The sequence below is a fragment of the Ambystoma mexicanum genome, chromosome 2q, assembly GCF_040938575.1.
Source record: "Ambystoma mexicanum isolate Mex_15411 chromosome 2q, UKY_AmexF1_1, whole genome shotgun sequence".
Taxonomy (NCBI): domain Eukaryota; kingdom Metazoa; phylum Chordata; class Amphibia; order Caudata; family Ambystomatidae; genus Ambystoma; species Ambystoma mexicanum.
The window spans coordinates 216,231,210-216,255,378 of NC_090924.1; the positions used below are offsets into that span (position 1 = coordinate 216,231,210).

The following is a 24,169-nucleotide window of genomic DNA, read 5'->3' on the forward strand; positions in this document are numbered from 1 at the left end:
CACAGGTTATCAATAAAAGGCGAAACAGCGCCGCGCATCGCGCATTACTCACCGGACAGCATCGCGCATACCACGCTTTCGCCTACCGGACCATGCTCCTCTTCAAACTGCATGACAACACCAAAATACCTTTCCATACCTAAAAGGAAAGAAGCAAGACATTATTATTCGAACTAAGAGGAACATAAGAACTGCATATAAAGACTGTAAAGCAGCAAACCTACGGAGTCGCAGCAGGCCTGGATTCCCACAGGGGGGCTTGCACCAGTGAAGTAAATTGGTCGCTGCTCGCCCCCACATCTACGCGCCCCTGCCACGAGGAGCAGGATGGAGAATCCACCTTTTACAATATTAAGACCCATCTTTAACCAGAGGCCTTACCAAGGGACTGGGAGAGGGTTCGAGAGTGCAAATCATACAACCAGGGCTGGGTGGCGTCCCCGTGGATACCAGGTGAGTGTAACACAGTGAACCTGATTTCCTGCCTGCCTGAATGCCCTTCTGAATGATTGGCTGCCTGAGCTTGGCTCAGCATTGTGAATGAGAGACAGAACAGTATATCTGGGTACCTCTCACTTACCAGAATTGTTCAGAAGCTGAAGTCGAAACTTGATGCTTGACCTTGAAGCCCAGCTGGAAGAAGGTTTTGCTGCTGCTTGCTGTTTTTGAAATCCGAAAGCTGTCGTGCCTGTCAAGGACTGATCCAAGAGAGGACCTGGCTAGGATCCTCTTCCCGAGCTATGAGGGAACATTGTGCCAAAGCTAATCTTCACCAAGCCACCCTGGAAGTCAGTCCCGAATGGCTGCCGACTGAACACTGGGTCTGCCGAGGAATCCTGAAGTGAAGCACCCGCTTATCGAGGTCCATCATCGTCAACCAGGGTCCGGAGGACCGCTGCGACCGCTGGAAGCCTGTTGAGTTGTTTTGCCCAGAAGTGGGAACAGCTTGACGCTATGCTGCCGACGACCAGAGCCGCAATGCCCCCTCTTTGCCCAAGACACTTGAAACGAAGGACGCGATTGCCATCACCGTCGATCGCTTTGTCCCGCCAGAGAAAGTCACGGTCGTCGACAAACCAAGGAGCATCTGCCGGTGGATTTCCCGCCACCCGAAGTCCACAAAGACCAGTGAAGATCCGAAAACCAGCCGTGGTCGAGTCCCGATCGCCAACACCGACGCCCGCTGCCGGGCCTACGGTCTTCAAGTCATCTTTGCGGCAACAAACACTTATCCTTGAGATGCACTGCACGCCTTGCCTTCCCAGGGCGTCCACGACCTGACGACGAGCCCCACGAAGGTCAAAGCTGCTATCTCAATGACAGTGTTCAAATTTTTTCGAGGATTATGGACGCCTGTGGCTCCTGCTTTAAAAGGAGTTCACCCACGAGTGATCCGTCGACGAACATTTGAAGAAACTCTGCTAAACGCAGGTACATTGGTGTAGTAGAACATTTCAGCAGGGAACAAGACTATTTTAAACATATATGTACAGGGCTCGTTGATGCACTTTATTTACAGGTTTCCCAGGTGGGGCGGGGGGGGGTCCTCACACAGAATTGTGTCTTGGGTAGGGACAAAGTATTCTGCCATTTTTTAACCTAACTAGACTTCCTTCCTATGTCTGTTGATTCACTTTACTATTTGATTTGTATGCCACTGGAAACTGTCAGCAGTTGGTGCATTTTGTACATTGTATCACATTCTTGTCATTGTTCTTCTTATCAGTTCCCAACTCTGTTTTATGAGGACTCATGAGTTTAACAGTTATAACACTCCTCCCCCATTTCACCATTGTAGTTTTCAGCATTTGGTTGAAGCGACTTTGCTCAATACAATTAAATGCGTTGCGGACCAGTTCATCCTCATGAGGCATACATTTCACAGGATAGAAACCTTGTCGAGGGACTTGGGTTTAAAGTACATTTGGTCCCTTTCCTCCATAAATTTGTGGAAAGTCGACCATGTGTTCAGGTATTTCGGGAGTGAGCCATATGCCAATGCTGTCCCCTTTTCCATAGCCATCACTCCCCAAAGTCTCACCCACCACCTGGCCATCACCGGCCCATGTTTATTTTTCCACGCCTGTGCTAGGTTGATTCTGGCCACACTCAGCGTGTGGGTGGCCCTATTCCCCACATTTGCATAACTTCGCTCTTCTGCCTCACCCAGCAAAATTACTGTTGGGTCAAGAGGCATCTGTACCCCCACCACTTCTTTGATGTGGCTCAGGATTTTCTTCCAATACATCTCCGCCACTGGATAAGCCCACCACATGTGGATTAAGTCCACGGGGTGCCCGCAGTCCTTCCAACATGTTGGGGGGCTAGTTTGGATTGATGGAGTGCATTCGCTGTGGCGTCCTTTACCACCTCAGGTGAATTATTTATGCTGCCTCTTTGATAGAGACACATTTGGAGCTTTTCGTGGCCGAGCGCCATATTTGGTTCCATGTCTCCCCAGGTATTGGTTTCCCTACATCTAGCTCCCATTTCTGCATATGTGGTAGGTTCTCTTCCGGATCGGCTCCACACATCAACCCATAGTCTTGACACCCCTTTCTCCGGTGTCCCCTCCTTTACGGTGAGTTCTAGACCATTGTGTCACGGGTTGCCCCCTCCCGTGTTTTTGTGTTCGTAATCCAATGTCTAACTTGGGTATAGCGGAAGTGTTCCTTTTCAGGGATTTACAATTTATCTTTGCATCCTTCGAATGTTAAGGGTGTCCCTTCTGTGTAAGTCCCCCAGTATCAGAGGTTGCCCCCTTCCCCAATGTGTCCAGAAGCTGGGTTGCAGTCCCGGCATGAAGGCAGGCTTGTGGGCCACTGTTGTGTGTGGGCCTCCCCCTATTTCTGTCCCTTTTCCCTGCAGCGCCTTATCCCAGTACCATACGGTGGCTTTAGTTGTTTCCAAAAGTGCACCTCCTTTGTCCCTGTGCCTTGCTGTTAGGAATCCTAGACTTTCTAAGGGGGTCTTAGCTGCTTCCCTTTCTAGGGTTGCCCACCGGGTCTGGAATGTTTTCCCCGTAGAGCCTCCCATACTAAGTGTATTCGTAGGTATTTTATGGACCTTTGTTCCCATTTCAGTGAGTAGCGGTGTTCCCATTCTGACACTTGTTCTGGGTCCTCCGTGATGTTGAGTGCCTTAGATTTGGGGTAGTTAATATGGAACCCGGAGACTTTGGCAAATTTGTCGAGCAGATTTATGGCTTCAGGGAGTGAGTGTGTTGTGTTTTTCAGGAACATGAGGACGTCATCCACATGGAGTGCTATTTTCTGCGGCCCACTGGCTACTACCTCCACCCCCGTATTTCCCGTTCGTCGCAAGCTTTTTGTGCCAGGGGCTCCATAGCCATGGCGAAGATCAGTGGCGACACTGGGCATCCCTGCCTCATTCCTTTACGGATTGGGATACTGCCTGTAAAGCTGGCCATTAATCATTAGTCATGTGGCTGGGTTCCCGTAGTTAGCTAAGATCATACGGGTGAAGATTGTCCCGCACCCACATTTTTCTAGGGTCAGTCATAGGAAATCCCAATTTAGCCTTTCAAAGGCTCTAGAAGCATCTAGAGCCAGCACAGAGAACGCTGCCCTGTCCTCCGCCCCATTCGATGGTGTTTATGACCCTACAGATATTGTCATATGTGTGGCATCCTTTCGCAAAGCCTGCCGGATCCGGGTGGATAATTTTTGGCAGAATGTTTGCTAACCTCTGGGCCCATATTTAGAGTAGATTTTAGCGTCCCCATTCAGTAATGAAAACGGCGATTGCTCGCGCATTCTGATGGATCCCTATCCGGTTTTAGTAGGTGGCTGGGCCCATGTCCCCAGAGGCTCGCCCCGTATCTCTTATGTGATTGAACAGTTTCGTTAAGGGGCCCATCAGGATGGTCTTGAATGTTTTATAATGTGCGTTACATAGCCAGTCTGGGCCAGGGGATTTGTGTCCTTTCAAAGCGCTTATTACCTACCCTACCTCTTCCTCTGATATAGGCGCGTCTAGCTTTTGTCTGATTCTGTGATTTGTGGTAGCTCCACTTGTCCCAAGAACGCTACCTGTGCCTCCCTTTGCGGACCCCCACCCCCCTCAGGTTTCTTGTGTAGTATGAGTGCATGATTTCAACTATCTTTTTCCCCCTCATAAGGTCGCCTCCCTGGTGCCTAAATTGGTTGTTGCGGTTGAGGGTTTTCTGCTTTCTTAATATGGCTGCAAGAAATAGGTTCGCTTTGTCCCCATTTATATAGTAGGATTGTTTCGTTTGTAGAAGGAGCTGTGCGGATTCATCTGCCAGGTGTGTCTTTAGGGCCGCTCTGGCTCTTTTGATTTCCCGCCAAGCCTTCTGTGACCCTTTGTCCTTATAGTGTGCCTCTGCAACCCCTATTTCGGCTCCAGTTCCCGCCTCGCATTCTCTTTTCTTTTGACGAAATTTGATGTGTGCGATGAACTGGCCCTGCACTACCGCTTTGCTGGCATCCCAAATGGTTCCCCAGTCGACCCCCAGTGTGGTGTTTTCTTGAAAGTAATTTCTCAGGGTCGATTCTATGTCCGCCCTTAGAGCCGGATATTTTAACATTATTTTGTTTAGGCGCCATGGCTTTTGGGTCTATGAAAGCAGATTCATCGGCTCCATCTTCAGGGAGACCGGTGCATGGTGAGACAAGCATCCTACCCCAGTATCTATCACTGTGATTTGCGGGACCATGGTGTCGGAGATTAGCACCATGTCGATCCGCGAGATGCCCTTACGTGCGGCTGAATAATGGGTATAAGCTCTTTCTTGTGGGCGGAAAAACCACTAGGTTTTGATTAGGTGTAGTTCCCTGAGGAATCCGGCCAGGGCTTGTCTGTATGTGTTGTCATTAGGAGTGGCTGGGAGGGTTTTGTCCATTAAGGCATCCATTACGCCATTGAAATCACCCCCTATCAGAATCTCCCCAAAGCCCCCATTTTGCGATTTTGGGCAGCAGCCCTTGAACAAACTGGTCTTGTTTTTCATTGGGGGTGTAAATTGCCTCAAGGGTGACCTTTTGGCCCATCAATATCCCTCCCAACACCAGATATCGGCCCTCTGGGCCCTTGTTTTATGAATTGTTTTTCAAAATGAATTCCTTTAGCAATATGCCCACTCCCTCTTTTTGGTCCCGCTTGATGCTAGATATTATGTGGGGAAAGCTCTATGCTTCAATCTGTGCTCGTCATCGGGGAGCAAGTGTGTTTCCTGTATCCACACCACTGAAGCCTGAAGGTCTGAGAGCCTTCTCATAATTGATTTCCTTTTAATTGGGGAATATAGCCACTGGACATTTAGCATCACAAATGTGAAGTCGGCCATAGTTGGGATGTTGTATGCCCTCCATCCCGCAGTAGAGCTTGCCCCCCCACCATATGTTTCGGCAATGTTATGCATAACATCAACCAAAGTGCCATGTTCCTTTGTCCCTCCCGTAACTCCCCAAATTATAACCACCCCCTGAACTTCAACAATAACTTTCACCATGGTTTTACCACAGTGAGTAACCGGGTTTGTATTCCCCCTGGGAATTCTGGGATCCGATGTCCCCCCGACCTCCCGCTCGTCTTCTTCAAAGCTATTACATTCCCTCCTTCCGCCGTAGCAGCTTTCACAATGAGAATGCATAGCCCACGTGTTTCTTACCCCTCCAGATTTCATGTCATCCCCTCTTACTTTCAGACCTGGCCTTCTTTGCCATTGGGGTGTAGCCCCCGATTTGCTTCACCTGTGTCTACCTCTCATGTGGGATCAATAGTCTTGGGTTCTTCGTTGCGGCCGCTCAGTGGGGCCGTGCTGGTCTCCATTGCTCCCTCTCCGGTCTGTCCTCTCCTTCCTTGCTTCCAGACGGGATTCTGTCTTTGTCACTGCCTTCGGTCCCAACGTCCTCCCTCATGAGGTCATCCATGTCCTCCTCCTTTGTGATTGTATATCGCTGCCCCTTCCACTTGAAGCGGAGACCGGTCGGGAATGCCCAATGTTAGTGCACTTTCCTGGACCTAAGCCAGTCCTTGACAACCCTTAAACGCTTCCTCTTTGCGAGGGTGGCTTGGGCTAAATCCTGGTAAAGCTAAATAGGTGTAGATCGGAAACTTATGGGTTTTCTTTTCTGTGCAGCCCGCATATTGTCCTCCTTCCATTGGAATAGTTGTATCAGAGTCAGCACATCCATTGTCAGATTTTTGTTGAGTTGAAATGTGGAGTAGACCCTGTGTGTTCGGTCCAGTACGATATCTCTTTCGTCCTCTGTGCCCAGGATCTGCCGGAACAGGTGGTCTACATATTGTTGCAGGTCGGTGTCCGCCACTGACTTCGGGATCCCTCAGATCCGTATATTGTTGCTCCTGGATCTGTTTTCAGCATCTTCCTGTTGGCTCTAGACCCGGTCCATCTGTTGTTCTGGTTCTAGCACTCTTATGGCTATTTCGTCTTGCTCTTGTCATTGTTCGGCTACCGTTGTCTCCACCCAATCAACCCTTTTCTCCACAGCCACACCACCTCTATTGAGATCCGCAATGGACTTGGCTAGATCAGAGGTGCTATCTTTAATGTCTTTTTTTCAGCTCCTGCAGCATTGCCAGCAGGTCCTATTTACGTATTGGTGGATATTCAGATTAAAGGGAACCCTCTGGTGGAGGGGGGAGTATCTGTCCAGTTGCCTTTTGATGGTTGCGTTTGTGAGTCTCTGCGGATTGCATTAGGGCTTTAATGTCTCTGGACGCTGAACCTTTCGATTTCGTTGTTTGTTTGGCCATGGTTATCTATGTGTGGATGACAGTGCCTTTGTCGTGGCCCGTGGCTCCTATTATTGCCTGCCTTGTTCCAGCTGCACCCTGAGTTTTGGGTCTATTGCTGCTTTCAGTAGTGGGGGGTGCCCCCTCCTTCGGCCCAAAGTGCAAATACCCCTCTGCGTTATGGATGTGACTGGAGTTGCTGAATCTTTCGTTCTTCTATTGTGCTGTCCTTCTTATTCAGCCCTAATCCACTTTCGGCGATTTCCCACCGGTTAGCCAGGTGTTTAACAAGGCCCCCCGTCTGTCCTGCCGTGACAGGATTGGCCTTTGTCCAGCCGCTTCTGTTCAGTCTCCGGAGATGTTCCCTCTTATGTTGGCCCCGGGGGGTTTGTCTGTGTCTCAGGGGTATGCCTCCATGTTTCTTGCTTGCTTTAGGCGTTTGGAATCATGTGGTATTGCGCATGCTTTCCATTTTGTTGCCCTGCGGGATTACCTGCCTATGCCGAGTTAGGTGCATCCCGTTCGCCCCCAGCACCTCCCCATCGGGATCTTCCCACGATCCTCTATGCCCTCGATCAGGCTTCGCTTCATGTGCGTGTTGGCTGCCCACCCGTGTGTGGAGGGGGAATGGGGCCACTCGCTGCCGCTGTCTTTGCCCTGTGCCTTCACTCTGGACACAATCCTCTCTTGCTTTCAGATGAGGCGTGTGTCCGCCCTCCAGGTTGGTGCTTTAGATGCCGGTGGTGGTTTTGCGGACTTTAGTTTGTGGGGGCGCTCTTAACTGATTATGCTTGCTGCCTAGCACAGCTTTTCCCCCACTTTCTGTTCGCAAGTGCTCCTGTCAGTCCTGTTGTGGTGGGGGAAAGAGCTGAAAAGTTGCTTGTATAAGGGTCCTGGGGCCGTTACTGTTCCATTTGACCCGTGTGGGGGTTCCCAGCTGGCTAGGCCAAGTGCCAGATGCATGCCCCAGTGTCCCAGTGTTTCTTCACCTCATTGGACTCCTCAAGTGGTGCCGCACTGCGTGGGCATTGGGTAGTGTTGCTGCTCCAAATTGCATGCACGCGTTATTTGCTGCATTCTTTTATTTTCTGTGTGGTTTGTTTTGTTTTCATGTCCCCTTTTGTGCCCGGGGCTTGATATCCATAGGGCCGTGCTTACTTTCCTCCATCTTGGGGGCTGTTGCGGCGCTCCGACTGTAGGCACTGTTGCCTACCAGGGACAGCCCTCCTTTTCATAATGCGCCTATCGCGTAGCTGATTTTTCCTATCCTGCTTCTCCCTGCGGCTGCTCCGAGCACCTCCTTACTTATTTAGGTGAACCGCCGCCTGTGTCGGCTGTCACCGTTCCGGCCTTCTCTTCCCTACGGTCAGGCCTCCCGCCTGTGATGTGGAGGGAGGAGGGGCACAGGACCCCGGAGCATGGTGGATTTCTCCAGGCTGGCAGGGTCTTGCAATTCTGCTCCCTCCAGGCGGTTCACCCCGTGGTCTATGTCGGGCCAAAGCAGGGGTTATCCTCTGCATACGGGCATGCTCAGTTCATCAGACATTCAGCTCCGGAGCTCCTCGGGCTGAAGCCTTCGATCCTGCATAACGTCCCTGCAGCCATCTTGGCAGGGGAACCGCTCCGCCCCACAGAGTAGTTTGTAGCTCCGTCGGATGGGCTCCTTACTGCTGCAAACTTGCCCTGCTATTTCTCTGGGCATTCATGTGCCCATAGGGCTTGTCCTTCGTGCCACCAGTCTCTTTTGGAGGGGGACTCGGGTCTCGGGGTAGGAAAGGAGCACAGAGCTCACAGAGGAGGCATCCGTCGGCGTCCTCGGCTGGCCATGCCCCCAAGCAGTTGGTGCATTTTAAAGATTAAAGTGTCTTATTGCTTGTGTATATATTGAAGATTATTTATATGAAGAACTGTTTGATCGCATAACATAGTGTGGACATTCCTTTGTTGGGGACTACACTGTACTTAAGAACCAGCCTGCATCACCTCCTGAGAGCTTAAGCCTTGGTTGCTCGTCTATTGCTACCACAATTGAGAACCTTGGCTGGGGTGCTCTGTGCTTCTACTCTGCCATATAGAGGGCAGGAGTACAGATAACCCCCCCTCCAGTCTTTACAAGGACCATCAAAATTAACAACCTAATAGAACAACTGGAAATAAACAAACCACTGACAAGGGCCCCGGACAAAGCTGACCTTGACAAAAGAACAGAGCTACTGCACAAGTGAATTGCCGAAACAATCGACGACGTCTCCAAGGAAAAACATTTCACTCCATCACGCAAAAGAGCAATAGTCTGATTCAATACACATTGTATACCTAAAATGCCTTCCTAGTCCAGCAGTTTCTATAATCCAGCTGGAAGGAATGTCTGAAGCGAGCTAGAGATGTCCCAACTTTGGAGTGGTTCTGTGACCTTGCAAGCTTCATTGGAAGGCTTGACCAGTCCCGTCCCGGCATAGTGTTTTTAGTTGCAAGTTGGGTTTTAGATGCATTTGAGGCTGCAGCTGGTTATGCAGCTTATTTTATTGTTTAAAGTGCTGACCTAGCTCAAGAGCAGTGGAGCGCTGTACAGAGTGTAGGTAGCTAGCATTTGGGCTGGCATCTTCTAAATAGTAGCCAGAACTATGAGGTCTGCATCGGTATGTGCATCCACTAGAATTAGTCCTTGGTTAGGTGTTGTTGAAAGAGCCTTGTTTTGAGAGATTTGCGAAATTGGAGAATTGTGGAGGCATTCCAAGCCGACACTGCGATTGAGTTTCAGAGGGTGGGTGCATGACAAGTGAAGGTTTGTTTGTGGGTCCTCTCTTTGAGTTGTGATTCAAGCCGTTTGGGCAGTTTACTGTGAGAGGACGAAATGCCACCAGATATGTGGACTTTAGCCGCCAGGTACTGTGGTGCACTATTCGGGACTGCTTTGGAGATGATACATGCAGTCTTCAACAGTCTTCTGGCCATGATATGATATGATAGGTTATTTACAACGTGCTTCATACCAAGAGGTTTCGAAGCGCGGACCGGGGATCGAACCTGTGTTGCTCTATGTCGTCTTGTTTCCAAGGTGAGCACGTTAGCGCTGAGCTGTCCTCCCGATGAAGCCAGTGTAGTTTGCATACAATGTGGTCGATTTGGTCAAATTTCTGGTCTCTCGTAATAAGACTTGCTGCAGCCACTGTTCACCCATGAAGTATGTGGGGCCAGTTACACTATAATGGTGCAGGTGGCAAACCCTCCTCAGTAACTGTCTTCCCCCATCTTGGACAGCATTCGGTTCTGCATGCTTTACTCTAGTGGGAATTTTGTGAGATCAAGCCCCCTCTCATAGACTGCAACTAGAAGTGCTTTCGTATACAGCCTAGTACATGATGGATAGTGGGCCCAGCTTAAACATACCAATGAAACTGAGAGTTGGAGGCTACCTTGGCAGGTGTAAAGTGGTAATCTTGGTGGTGTGTGCCTACAATCCACACATATGCATCTAAGTGAATGTTTTTGGATTATGCTTAAAGGAACATCATTTATCATATTTTATTTAAAACATTGGCACAATCATGGGTTTTGTCTTGTGGAATTACATTAGACTGTATGTAGCTTTATAAATCTGCTCTATATTCTTGTTTGCTGGTTTTCCTGGTTGAATTTCCCTGCTGTGCAATTATAGTCCAACTTGTTCTGGTCTGCTTGACCTTGTACATAGTTAAATTGAATAGTTCCTCTGAACTCTGCCTCATAATATTTACTTATAGAATATAATGTATTTCCTCTTTTCCCAGGTTATTGTTATGCACTGTTCTTTTCTCTCTGTATTTAGGTTTTCTCCTATGTCACAATGTTTTAAGTTAATCAATTTCAGGTTTAACTTTGTCTCCTGACTTCTACTGAGATGTGTTTCTTGTATGTTATGATGCCCACTGGGTCTCCCTTTATTCTCATTCTCCTTGTTATCTTCAACTGTGAAAGAGAACCTCTTCGGGAGCCCTGTTCCCCGGGGACCTTCTTTCTTGTCCCACACCGCTGTCTGTTTCTCTTCGTCTGAATTTTCTTCCTTCTTGCAGTGTCTCGGTCACTCGATGCCTGGCCGGACACCCTACTGCTTTCTGGTTGCGGTGTAGTTGGCGATGGTTTGTGGACCGGCTGTCCACCATGGATCCCTCGTGGTCTCGCCACTATATTCCTCTGGGCGACTGCTAGGAAAGATTTTTTTAATGCAATTTTCCCTCCATATTGTGTTAGATCGACCTAACCTGACTTTTTCCAGTGAAGCCCAGCCATTAGCTATACTCCCCTGGGATTTTGCTAATTTGTTGATATGGGGAAACTGACATGTCCTTCAGACTGTCAGTACTGGGAAACTGTTTTCCTTAGTGTTTGACTATGTTGCCATTTCTTGGTAACTTTTTATCTGTACACCAAGTAACTTACTGTACCACGCACAGGTGTCTTTTCATTTTTATGACCCTAGGCACCCTCAAAGGATGTGTGGTGGTTATGCAACTGTGCCCAGGACGAACTGGTGGCAGCAGTTTACTTGGTCTTTTTTTTATGGTTCCATTTGTTAATGTCCCTGAGAAGATTTCGCCAAACAATGGCATTTTTTTTGCAGGGAGATTCTCACATGGAAAATGCGGGGGACACCCCTGCAACCCCTGCTCCCCTTGACCCCATATATATGGTCACCATATATAATGTTGCCACAACCTTTTCCTAGTGACATTATGTATGTTGACCTTTAATATTGTACCATACAGCGTTTATCGCGTTTGGTCCATGACGGTGGCCAGTGCTGAAAATGGCTGTGCCACGAAATCTTTTGTTCTGTCCATTGGCCATCTTGTCCTTAGCCTTCACCCAGGTCAAGCTGACCCAGGACTTCCTTATTTAGCCATGAAGCCTTCTGCAAAAACCGCATCTTTTGCAGGCTCCTGCATGTCACGTGTGCTAGTGCCCAGGAAGAGAACTGGGACTGTCTGGTCCCAATCCACACTAGTTGTGCCAGGATGTCTGGTATGCCTGAATGACTTAGACCACCGTGGGCCATGATTGTGTTACGCTCACCTGGTATCCACAGGGACGCCACCCAGCCGGGTTACACGCTGGTATGCTTCTCAGCTTTGCCATGATGTGGTCTGCGGTGAAGGTTCTGCCTGAAAATACAGGAGGACTGTGTTCAAGACTGACCGACTGGGGTAAGTATCCTCTCTCTACCCCCGTATGATTTCAGTCCCTCTGGCGCCTTCTTCTCACCTTGTGGTAGAATTAGGCGTGCTCTCCGTCCTGCCTTCTTTGCTGTGGCGCGTTGTCTTTCATGCGCGAATGCGATCGTTACTTCACTGACACATGCCTGTTTGATATTGTTCAGGTAGGTCTTATTGCTGTTCTTTAGTTTTGTCGCTATCCTGCATGCCTTTCTTTGTTTAAAATGTCTCTTTTTTTCTCCCTTAGGTATGCAGAGCTTCAGCGCGGCGAACTGGCTTGGTTGAGCCCCGCTGGTAAATGATGGCACATTAAGAGCGCTATGATGCGGTAAGTAAGCACTATGCACAGCGCTGCAAAGTCTTGCCTTTGCTAACCTGTGTTGTCCTTCCTTGTAGCTCGTGGTGTTCTTCAGCGTGAGTGGAATGTCCGGAGTGGTGCCAGCCGAGAGGCGACCAGCCAGGTAAGCCTTTGGAGCAGTTCCTAATTTGTAAATGTCTCTACTGCTTTCTTTAATGTTGCCTCTATCTTCCTCTTTCAGGTTGTTCTGTCCGGGAGGCGTGCAGATTCGAGGAAGTTGTTCTCAGTAGCTGCGGGTGTTTAAAGATGAAGACTGCAGGTAAGATGCTGCTGCTAATGATGTTCCTTTTGTCTCCTTGCAGGTTCTGCTTCTCTGAGGTTCGAGGGAATAGCTGGACACTGTGATCGTCACGTTGCAAGCTTCAAAGTAACGCGAAGCGTGTTGTCTTTCTCGGGTGTGGTTTAAATAGCCCCAACAAAATAGTCCAGGTAAAGTAGTCCCTAGGCTACCACACCCAAAACACTAGACCGCATAGCTTGGTTCTTAGGAACCAAGCTAATTGGATGCCTCCATGTTGGCTGACAATACAATAAAGTAGTTCCCCAAGCACATTGTTTTTCATGGTGTATGAGCATGGCGCCATGAGGGCTTTTGAAGAGGATGCCAGGCTCTAGAGGCCCGAGTCCTGGCTCCACCTGGCCAATGGGTTTGCCAGAGGGGGTTTTGGGCGAGGGTCGTGACAGATTGGCCCACACCTAGCGTGCACGCAAGACAGCAGATCTTCCATTTGCTTATCCCAGATTTGAGCCTGAAACGAATCTTGGATAGAGAAGGGGCTCTGCATCCATTCCAGGTCGATCTACTGAAGTTCACTCAGAACTACAGAAGGAGACAAGTATCCTGAAACTCTGAAGCAGACCTGTGGAACTGCCGGAGACGCACTAGAAGATTTGCCACCCTGAGCCCTCTGCTGTCCCGTTGGACCCCTGCTTTTGTCATCAATATTAGAAGGTGTTTGGAGTAGTGGGAACAACTACTCTCTGCACCTCCTGATTACCCGCCAAAAGAGCCTTCTCAGAAGAGTTCCTGGGCCGTCCAGTGAACTGACCAGCTCTACCCCAGGCTATCTCATAGGTGCACCGCCATCCCAAGTTGATACTCTAGACTTGGTGAATCGCTAGCTTGTGGTCCACGGCACTCTCCCGCCAAATTTCATAGTCCTAGCGCCTCTGGGTCGCAATCTAAGGCGCACCACGCCACGAGTCTGGGATTCCTGCGTCCCTACGTTTTGGTGACGGTCGCTGTAGGTGTGTTTCCTATCTGCCCTCCTGTGCCTTGAAGCCTTCTGCACTGACATTTTCTTAATCTCTTCTTTGTGAGCTGAGAAAAGACTACTGTCCCGTCATGGTCGATCGTCCTGTCACGCAGCCGCTGATAGCCAGAGCGCTGAGAAACTGTAGAGCTCGAACCTACAAGTAACCTCGACTAAACTGGCAAAGTTTGATCCGACCTGTGCCGAGGGGCGGTGAGTACTTGCTTCACTTACCGGTGGCCTGTGGCACAACCAATATACTTTTAGGCTCGAGAATCCCTTAAAAGATCCTCACTTTGGCTGGGTTAGCCTGCGCTCCCTAGCTATTCCCGAATATCAAAGTCGCTCTGCCTGCAAGGGTAGACACTCCTCGAAAAGTGGAACTTTATTCTTCATACTTCATAGGGTTGGACTGCTTAAGTTAGGGTTTGGAGTCTGAAGATCGCCCAATGCAATAATTGTTAACCCTCCTTGTATTGCAGGTTGTGGATTTGTTTTCCCCCATCTTGCATTAGGCTAAAAGCAATTGTGTATATATGTAACTTAGTGATACGCTTGTGTGGGTATTGTTTCTTATTACTGTGGTTATTCGTGTTTGATTATAAAGCCTATAATGTATATGTATTTGCGATATACACCCGTCTTAAGAGTAATCTGTGGCTCGTTACTGTGTGTTACTGTCTCATTGTGGGCTTCCAATCACTCTCTCCTCCTGAGACTTGGCCTTGACCGCCGCCAAGCTACCTTGATTGGTCTGGCTTGTCCAGAAGGTTCCCCTGTTCCACTAAAGAAGGGTGGCCTCCTAAACCTCTGCCCACCAGGTCAGAGTTTAGAAATCCATCTTAATAGCGCCTACCCTGTCGGCTTCGCAAACTGGGGCCTCGCTGTGACTCTGGCGTCCTATTCTTCACTTTCGTGCGAATTTCCAACTTGCTGGCTTCCTGGGTTTTGTTTGCTGTACTTTCTATCCATTCAGGTGTTATGCAGTTCAGTGCCTTCATGTGCCTGCATATACATTCCTCTGTACCCAGGTTACTTGTTGAGTACAGGTTATTTAACGTACTCCTCCCAGTGGATTGGATTCTAGATTTAAAGGGACATGTTCTTTTTCTATGTGATAACGGAATCTATTGAAGATTCTTTGTCCCAATCTTGATGTTTAAAAATCTGATATTTTAGAGCATCCCATGTATGCCATGATGAACACAGCTTTAGGGAATTCCTCACAGGAACGGGAATCCTTTTACCCTAAAGATTGAGTCCCTCCCGGTGAGGTCCCGCTTGCCTCTACCCCTAGGAAGGGTATAGCAGAGTGGGCTCCCGTCCCTAGCCTCATGGGGCGGGGGGCTCCCCCTTGGGGAGATGGAACTCATTTGCTCGATTTCCTCACAGCATTTACTTCCTTTCAGGCTGGATAGTGCCTTTGTTGAACATTGTTAGGCTCCCTGTCTGTTTGTTACCTTGTAGGCTTTGCCACAGACGGATAGATATTGATTTTAAAATGTCTCCTCCCTTCTCGTGAATTTGAGGGTTCATTTTTGGGGCATGTTTACATCTTTTCATGTGGTATAATGCTATTCTTAAAAAAAAAAAGTCACCCATGTTTCATTATTTTATATAAAATATAATGCACAAAACTACTTTTACATAAGGTTGATGATGACCGGGGACCCAGTGATTTCATTGCTGGAAATAAACATTGAAGCGGTAAGAGTTTTTTTTTGTTTTTTTAAAGCCACCATCCAACACTTCTCCAAATATTGTATGCCTGGAGTTTGTTTATATATTTGCACCATTACTAAAATATGTTGTGAAGGGTGTTCAGTGGCTTAAAATATTTTTTCCCCCACAATGTTTATTTCCAGTGAAGAAATCGCATATAACCATGATGACCTATCCAATCTGGAATAGTGTTTTTGTAGTCTGTCCAGTCGTGTGAGAGTTTGGCTTTCTGTGTGGGCATGGTGGAGCTTTGCCTGTATGCTTCAAGGCCATTCAACCATCCATCTGTACATGGTTACACATATTTTTTAATACATTATGGTTTTATGTTTAAACAATGGAACCAGGCCATCATGTTAAATCTGCACATTGATCCATTTACTTTTTATTTTAGCAAAGGTTAAAATAACAGGCCATCTTCTGTTTTTCTAGGGCGATATCCATGTTCTAGTTCATCCAGTTTCTGCACCTGTTTTTGTAGTTTAGCCATTCATGAGTTAATTATCACCTTAGCAATTTGAAACAGACATTTTTTGTCATGTGACGCCCATCGGCTTCACTATCCCTGGCAATCTGCAAACAAACAGCCACCGCCGTGGTCATGTGACTTGAGTGTTTGTCCTTGAGGGTTTCGCTCGTGTAGATGTGGTCACAGTCGTCATCGAACTCTCTCGCGACTAGTATTCTGAAGGCACGACTAAGGGAACAGAGAAACTAAAGAAGAGCATGTTTTGCAAACAAAAATGCTGCCCCTGTATTTACATGTTAAGGTACGTGACCTAGAGGTACTATATACTGTTCTTAGTGTTTAAAAACATCCCTTTGTTTTTTAGAAGCGTTAAGCATTGGCTTGCTAACATTTTGTTTCGCTTATATGTGAAGGCTTTCTATGACTAAATGACTGCTAAAAAACATAATGTTCACGGGTTTTAGCAGCATTCGGATATATCCATGCGCTGTGTAGTTTTGTTTATTCATGTGCGTTTTTGTCGACACTGGGCACGTTTTTAATGCTCCAAAATGATCGCATTTTGCAAGGATGGAATTTAAAATTGGAGGTAAAAGCAGCTCCTCGGTATCCAGCATTGACCAGTAGCTACCATGGCAGGACGAAGAGCTTCGTACATAGCGTTCAGCGTTCCGCAAATCTAACTTTCACGTAAAATGGAAACCTGTCATTTTGTCTATTGTTAATGACCCCTTCTGCTTTAAGTGACCTATAGAGAACTCCTAATGTTTATAGATTGTGCATTTGGGTTAGAGTTAAATTCACATACATGTGTATGTCCAGCATTGTTTGGCCTGGGGAGCCAAATGTTGCTTCTGGTGCTTTTTGGTGTCAAGCTAACTAGGCTCTTATAGGCTACAAGCACGAGCTCCCCAAAATGTCGAACTCTTGTTTTGTATCATTTTAAAATCCTAATTTGTGCCGTTAGCGGTTATAGAAAAGCCATACACATTGCTCAGAAAGGTTGACTCCACACTTGCGCATTGTATCTTCAAGTCCAGATTAACACTACGTTTAAGATCAATTTCCTTGTTCTGGTCTTTGCCCACTGTGTGGCTGTTTTCCGAGTGTATGGTCTGTGAATAAGAGTGTAACGATCTCTTTTTAGAACAATGCTTTACTGTACTTGCAAAGAGACGTGTTATGTAACTCCGTCTCCTGCACGTGCTCTCTTTCATACTCCATGCGATAAACGCTAAATCCATTTTGATTGATCTGTAGAACTCGCTTCCTAATCCGTGTGTTGTCCATTTGCCAATCTTCAAGGTACATTCCAATGCGTTTTCAGATTGCTTGTTTTAATTGGCATGTTCCTCCTCATGTTTTCTAGAACTAGAATTTGCACGTTTTTCAATAACGGTGAAACAAGGCACAGCACTGGTTTACCTTCATTGAGTGCTGCCTTAAAAATTGAGGAAAATGCAGACTCCAAACTTTCACATCACCCCCTCAGTGGACCATCCCAGTACAATGGTGTTAGAAATAGTTTTTTTTTTGTAGTCTTCTAGATAGCGTAGGCGTGTCCATGGAGTGGCATGGTCTACACCTGGGATCTGATTTGCCTCACCATTACCTTGGGTGTACTAAATGCCACCCCTGCAGAAGTCAGTGCCCCACTTGGGCCACCCCAGTCAGTCTGGACACGTCAGTGCTAGATAGGTCATACTCCAGCTCATAGTTGCTCATTGTGATCCTCCTAGATGATTTGGACTGTGACTTCCATGATCCTTCACCATTGAATATGATGGCATGGGATTATGGCAGTTGAAGTCCTAAACCTCTAGACGGCCCTGAGTCACCATGCTTAGCTGTTTATGCGTTTAGCACCTTTTATATTTTGGTTGCCTCTGTTGTATTACTACCCATCGTTGGTGTTGAATAAATAGGTTTTTGGGGACTTCACATATTTTCCTTTATTTTTCATAAAGGTTTTTTTATTGATATGATGATCAGTTAATGAATAATATTGGTGTACCTTTTTAAAATATACCCATTTTAACCATTGCCTTCAATATAGTTAGTACATAGGTTCATTCAATAAAACGTGTATTTCCTAACCCTAGTTTTCACTATGAAAATGTTATGGCCGAAAACCTAGTGCTTACTTTTGGTTATAGCAGATAGAAGTTGTTGATTTTCTTTCACCTTTGCCAAAGAAATCATGGCTCTATGCCACTTTGCTTTGTTGTCCCAACTTGACAAATTTTATTCCAAGCCCAAAAAGCTTTGCTTTCCGTTTCAAACTTTTGTGAAGTGGAATAATATTGTATTATGAAGAACTTTAGGACATTTAGGGAGGCGTGCCCCAGACCCGAAACTGAAATGCGTTTAAATAATGTGCAGGATTATTTGTTAATAACGAGTTTGCCTATTCATTAAAACATTGATTTGTATTTTGCAGCTTGATTTCGAGAAGAAAAAAGAAATGCAGCAGTACAGACAAAAGGCAATAGAGCTGGAAGCCAGTAAGCAGAACAAAAAGAAAACCTCTTTATTGAATCGTGTCCATAAAATCCTAGAGAATGTACAGGTCAGTGATTAAGAGAAATGAACTCATTTGTAAAATCGTTGACCACCCTTGAGGGAAGATCCAGCCTGGATTATTTATACATTTTATCACGGTCCTTGGCAATCTGGCTTTCTTCAACTGACAATTAGTAACATTTATAGGATTACATGTGCTTATGTGAAATCGCAAAATAACTAATCAAATTACAACTAATACCAAAATAACTCATTCCAAAATAACTCATTCAAAAATAACTAATTCCTCTTGTTTTTGGGTGGTTTGGGGGCGGTTCCCCACAAAGCCCCCCTTTTTTTGTTCCTAATACTTTCCCCCACTCACAAAATCACTATTCCCAACCCCATTTTTTGTTCTTGACCAAATTCGTTATTTTGGAGTTAGTTATTTTGGATTTGTTGTAATAGGATGATATTTTGTGATTCCACATAATCACTGCATAAACATTTACAGCTGTGCGAAACCATGCATGTCATTTTTTTTATAAATGATTCCCAAATGGGCCTTACAATTATAATACTTTAGTTTAGAGCCGTTATATCCTCCATATAATGCAGTTTTATAAACATGTCCAATACTCCATATTCCTGTGCACATTGTCATTGCCACTTGACCTATCACTGTTTGAGGTTGTAATGCACTGGGACAAGACCTTCCTGGAGAATGCCTGTCTTAATTCGGCAGCAGGACCTAGTCTTCCTCCTATGCTCACATATACACTGTTGGTCTGCCAGGATTGTTACCTTGCAACTGGAGGAAGTCCAAGAAGCTCATCACAAAACACAAAAGCTCCTACTCTGGCCTCACCACCCTCCGTCCTGCACTTGGTACAAAGTCGCGTACCCTTCTTCCAGAGGTGGGGGTCCATCCAGGGCTTTGGTCTCTATGGCCGACACGGTTCCACATCTCAGACCTGGCTTTGGTCTGTGTGGTCTTGGTTCTCTGTGGCTTCTCCGTTTTGGGACCAGCTGGATCTGGGCGTCAATTCGGTGGGGTGTCGCCCTGCTGCTTCTGGTTTGGATTTTCTTCCACCCACTTTGGTGGTCCCAGGATCTTTGCCTTAAACCAAGCTGCTGCATTCTGCAAACTTTCCGAACTTTCTGCACACCACGTTAACGTGGTTCTTTGTTCTGCTTTTTCCTGTGAGGGAGGCACTCCCTCACCTGTGCGTATGTGCAGGCCTTCATTTCTCGCTCTCTGTTTGGCTCTCGTGCTGCTGGTGTTTAGGTGTATTTGGATTCCTCCCTGGAAGGAAAGGGGAGATGCCATTGACCCTGATCTTCACAGCAAGGAGGTAATAAACACAGGTCAGAAACCAATCCATGCACATTAAAGGGGCCCTATATATCATTACCCTATTCAGCCCCCATGTAACTAACAAACATTGAGGATTTAGAAGTAATGGGAGGTGGGATGGAATCCTTACTTGAGCATTCCTTCTCCCCATTGGGGGATTGAGGGATCATCTCCAGTGGGATCCTGCTTGCCCTGTCCCATAGCGAGGGTGTTGCATAGCAGGCTCACCTCCCTAGTCCCAAAGGTGGTGGTTCCCACTTGGAGAGAAGGGACGAATTTCCTAGATCAGTGTTTAAAGTATCTATATTTCGAAGGGATTGTGTCCTCCGATGTATTCCTTATCTTTGATAATTTGTCTCCAGCTTTCTGGCCTCGGAAAATGTTTCTCTGTAGATGGCGCTGCGCGTCGACGTCCACCGAGTCGATGTCCCTCGACAGCCACCGTATCGACGTCACCATGCCCATAAATAGCCACGCGCAGCATCCGTTGCTCAGTTCCGTTTTTCCGCTCCTTGTGGGGCCTCGGAATGTCATTGCTCAATTCAGTCAGATAAACCTCTTATATTTCACTCGATAAAACCAACCCGTTCTTGATGGATTCTTCATCCGAACCGTCGACTCCGCGGTCCGGCTTCAAAAAATGTCGAGACTGCAGAAAGAAAATGTCGATAACGGATCCTCGCAGGATCGGTTTGTGGTGCTTGGGAGTCGAGCACCATTGTTCGGAGTGTGAGGACTGCATGTCCATGATGGCGAAAGCCTTGAAGGAGCGCAAGGGGAAGCTCCAGAGAGGTAAGTCAGTCAAAACCTCCTCTGAAGTTTCTTCGGTCGAGGCATTCGTCACCTCGCTGTCGAAAGCATTCCCATTCTAGGTCTCGAAGTAGCTCCCACCACTCGTCGAGATCTAGACACTCAAAGAAGAGACGTCGAAGATCCCCTTCCTCGTCATCTTCTGTTTCCCCAGAAAGGGTCTCCTGCCCCACAAAACACAGCTCTCAGGCTGAGTTGGAGGAATTCAGGAAGAAAATGCTAAGCGTCTTCGAGAAAGCGGCCTCGACCCCCTCAAAGACAGCTGAGGGTGATCTGGGTGAAAAACCCCAAAAATCAAAACGCTGCGAGTCATTGCACCCGGCGAAAGAGTCCACCCGAGAGCGCCACGGGCCATCGGGTAGGAAGGCACCATTTCGACGCATGGATCGGCGCCATCGACGCCGTTGCCGAAGGGTTCTTTGACGCATCGGTCGATCGAATCGACGCCGACATCGATGCTGATAAAAGAGAAAACCACGGCTACTTCACAGCCAACGGTTATACCCAGAGCCTCCAGCACGACGCCGAGAACGGCGTTGACATCCTCGAGTAGGATCCCGATCCTCTCGAGTTCTTCGAGGCCTCTTCCAGTTTTCTCGGCGCCTTCGAAGCCTTTCACATCGGCGTCGACGACATCTACGTTTTCTCACCCAATAATGACGAGTTTGGCTCCTTCTGCCTTAGAAATGGGTTTTACACCATTTCCGAGGTCCGAGTACCCCATATTATCTTCAATCTATGAAGAAGGGGAGGATTCTGACCAAGAAACCTTCGTGCTGCAGAGGACCACACCACCTGTTTCAGAGGATTTTACTTCTGAGGAAAGAAGGTTGACAGACCTACAGGAATCATTACATGAGGCAAGTGGGCGGGACACTTCCCCAGAAGTGGAATTTGTCAAACCAGACCCAGGGGAACATGCCGAAATCCCCTATAGAACCCTGATGGCAAGAATTATTGAATTCATGGGTTGGTCTGCGCCTTCTCCTGTTTTTCAACAGGATGACCTTACAGACATACTAGACAAAGGTCCACAGGAGGATCCTGTGGTCCCCTTCCATACAGCCTTACAAAGGAAGATTGCATCAAATTGGGAAACTCCTGAGGTTATCCCTGCAGTCAATAAAATATTGTCAGCCAAGTATAGGATAGCTGCGGCTGACCCTGAATATTTACCAAAACACCCGACTCCAGAGAGCCTGGTGGTTCAAGCGGCAACTTCATCAAGCAGCAGATCTGCTTACCCTACTGTCCCACAGGATAGAGGTGACAAAAGGTATGATTCTAGGGCAAAAAAAGTATTTTCTGCTTGTAGTATGGCGTTGAAGTCCATCAACGCCACTTGTACGCTCACCAGGTTCAGTCACACACTGTGGGAGTGTGCTTCATCAGCGGTTGACGGCATACCGGAAGGAGAGGCCTTTCTTAACATCATTAAGGATGGCAAAAATGCCATGTGCGAATCTCTTCAAACTGGCATCGATTCCGCTGACAGTATCAGCAGGGCCATGTCGCCAAGTACTACAATCCGCAGGCATGCGTGGTTGCGAATGTCTGGCTTTGCTCCAGATGTACAGGCCAGACTTTTGAATATGCCCTTTGACGGCTCTTCTTTATTCGGTAAAAAGGCTGATGACAGTCTGGAAAAGTTGCAAACATCTAAAGCAGCAGCAAAATCTTTAGGAGCTGCAATCCGCCAAACTCCTTTTCGCCCCTCAGGAACCTCTGGAAGAGGAAAGTCCTTTCGCTACTATTCCGCATTCGGGAAAGGCAGAGGACAGCCGGCTCAAAGAGGCCAAAGGAGATCCACCCGAGGTGGACAGGTCAAAAGTACTAAGGCCGCAGCAGCAGCAGGTGCCTCTTTACCCTCGGCATCTGCATCAGCTGCCCCCAAACCACTCTGAAGTCTTTCCACACAAAACACCTGTAGGGGGCAGGTTAACTCACCATCTGACAGAATGGCAGGCTGTTACGTCAGATGCTTGGGCATTGGAGACAGTTGCCCAGGGTTACTGCCTACCCTTTCTACATATCCCTCAGAGTCATCCACCGGGGCACAGCTCTCTAAAAGTTCCAGATCCGCTCCTCTTGCAGGAAATTGTAGACCTGCTAGAGAAAGGTGCCATAGAACCGGTACCTGTAACGGAGAGGAACTAGGGCTGGTACTCCCCCCTACTTTCTCATACCGAAGAAGGACGGAGGACTCAGACCCATCTTGGACTTACGAGAATTGAACAAGTTCCTCGGGAAGGACACGTTCAAGATGGTAACTCTCTCCAAGATCCTTCAGGCCCTCCAGATCCAGGACTGGCTGGTATCTCTGGACCTCCAGGATGCTTATTTCCATGTGCCAATCCATCTCAAACACAGGAAATACCTGAGGTTCGCAATTGGCGGCTCTCATTATCAATTCCGAGTTCTGCCATTTGGGCTGACCTCCGCCCCAAGGGTCTTCACCAAGCTAATGTTGGTAGTGGCTGCAAGTCTAAGGAAGGAAGGGATCCACGTCTACCCCTACCTGGACGATTGGCTGATCAGAGCTGTATCTTCGGAACAAGCTCAGATCCAGCTAGATTATGTCTGCCACTTCCTTCAAAAACTGGGCTTCTCCCTCCAATTTAAAGAAGTCACAGATGATGCCATCACAGAGACTCCAGTTCATCGGAGCGGTCCTGGACACTTCTCTGGGAAAAGCCTCGCCACCAGAGGTGAGGGCTCAAGATATTCTGCAGATGGTCAACAAGTTTCAATATGCCCAACATCTCCCAGCCTTCGACTTTTTGAGGTTGCTAGGCCTCATGGCATCCTGCATCTTCCTTGTGCCAGAGGCTCGCCTGAAAATGAGATCTCTCCAGTGGGCATTAAGAACCCAGTGGTCACAATACTCAGGAAGAATGACAGATCTCCTCCGGATTCCAGACAAGGTAGCCCAAGACCTTCAATGGTGGGCCTATCCAGAGAACATCTTGAAAGGAGAACTGTTTTGGCAACCATGGCTGGAGATAACTGTAGTCACAGACGCCTCACTCACAGGGTGGGGAGCCCATGCCAACGACTTGACCATCAGCAGTCGTTGGTCTCCATCGGAGTCCAGACTACACATCAACCTATTAGAGCTGAGAGCGATCAGACTAGCGCTGAAAGCTTTCCTGCCATCAGTACAGGGGAGAAATGTCCTGATAATGACGGACAACATGGTGGCCATGCACTACCTCAACAAAAGAGGAGGAGTAGGGTCACTGCCACTGTGCAGAGAGGCAATGCAGCTCTGGTTTTGGGCAAATGAGGAAGGATCTCTCTATCGGCAGTCCACCTAGCCGGAGAGAAGAATTTGACAGCAGATGCTCTGAGCGGGCAGAGCACAGTCTCACACGAGTGGGAGCTAGCTCAGGAAGTCCTTCAAGAGATCTTCACCCTTTGGGGAACCCCTCAGGTGGATCTGTTCGCCACCAGCACCAACAGGAAGTGCGATCTGTTCTGTTCAAGGGAATTTCCCCCGAGAGGAGCTCTAGGGGATGCGTTCGTAATGGACTGGGAGTTGCCACTCCTTTACGCGTTTCCACCAGTCCCTGTTATTCCTCAAATGATCAATCCGTCTTCCACTCAGAGAATCTTCTCTCGCAGAAGGGAGGTCAGGTTGTCCATCCAGACATCAGAACCTTCACGCTTGGCTTCTGAAACGGTGAGGTACAAGGATTGGGACCTCCCTGATGACGTCATGGAGGTGTTGCTTTCGGCCAGAAGGCCAGCAACAAAGTCTTTTTA

At 47.7% G+C, this 24,169-nt stretch overlaps 1 protein-coding gene across 6 annotated transcripts in view; it reads left to right on the plus strand.

Moving 5' to 3' along the window:
* The window catches only part of CCP110 (centriolar coiled-coil protein 110), a 1,154,773-nt gene that overhangs the window by 391,908 nt on the left and 738,696 nt on the right, over window positions 1-24,169 (plus strand). For 5 of the 6 annotated variants that reach the window (XM_069647149.1, XM_069647148.1, XM_069647151.1 and 2 more), the window contains exon 4: window positions 18,176-18,304. In XM_069647149.1, coding sequence (XP_069503250.1) covers window positions 18,176-18,304 — 129 coding nt within the window. Of the gene's footprint in view, window positions 1-15,900; window positions 16,037-18,175; window positions 18,305-24,169 lie in introns of those variants that run through there. The other variant, XM_069647153.1, reaches the window with a different exon arrangement.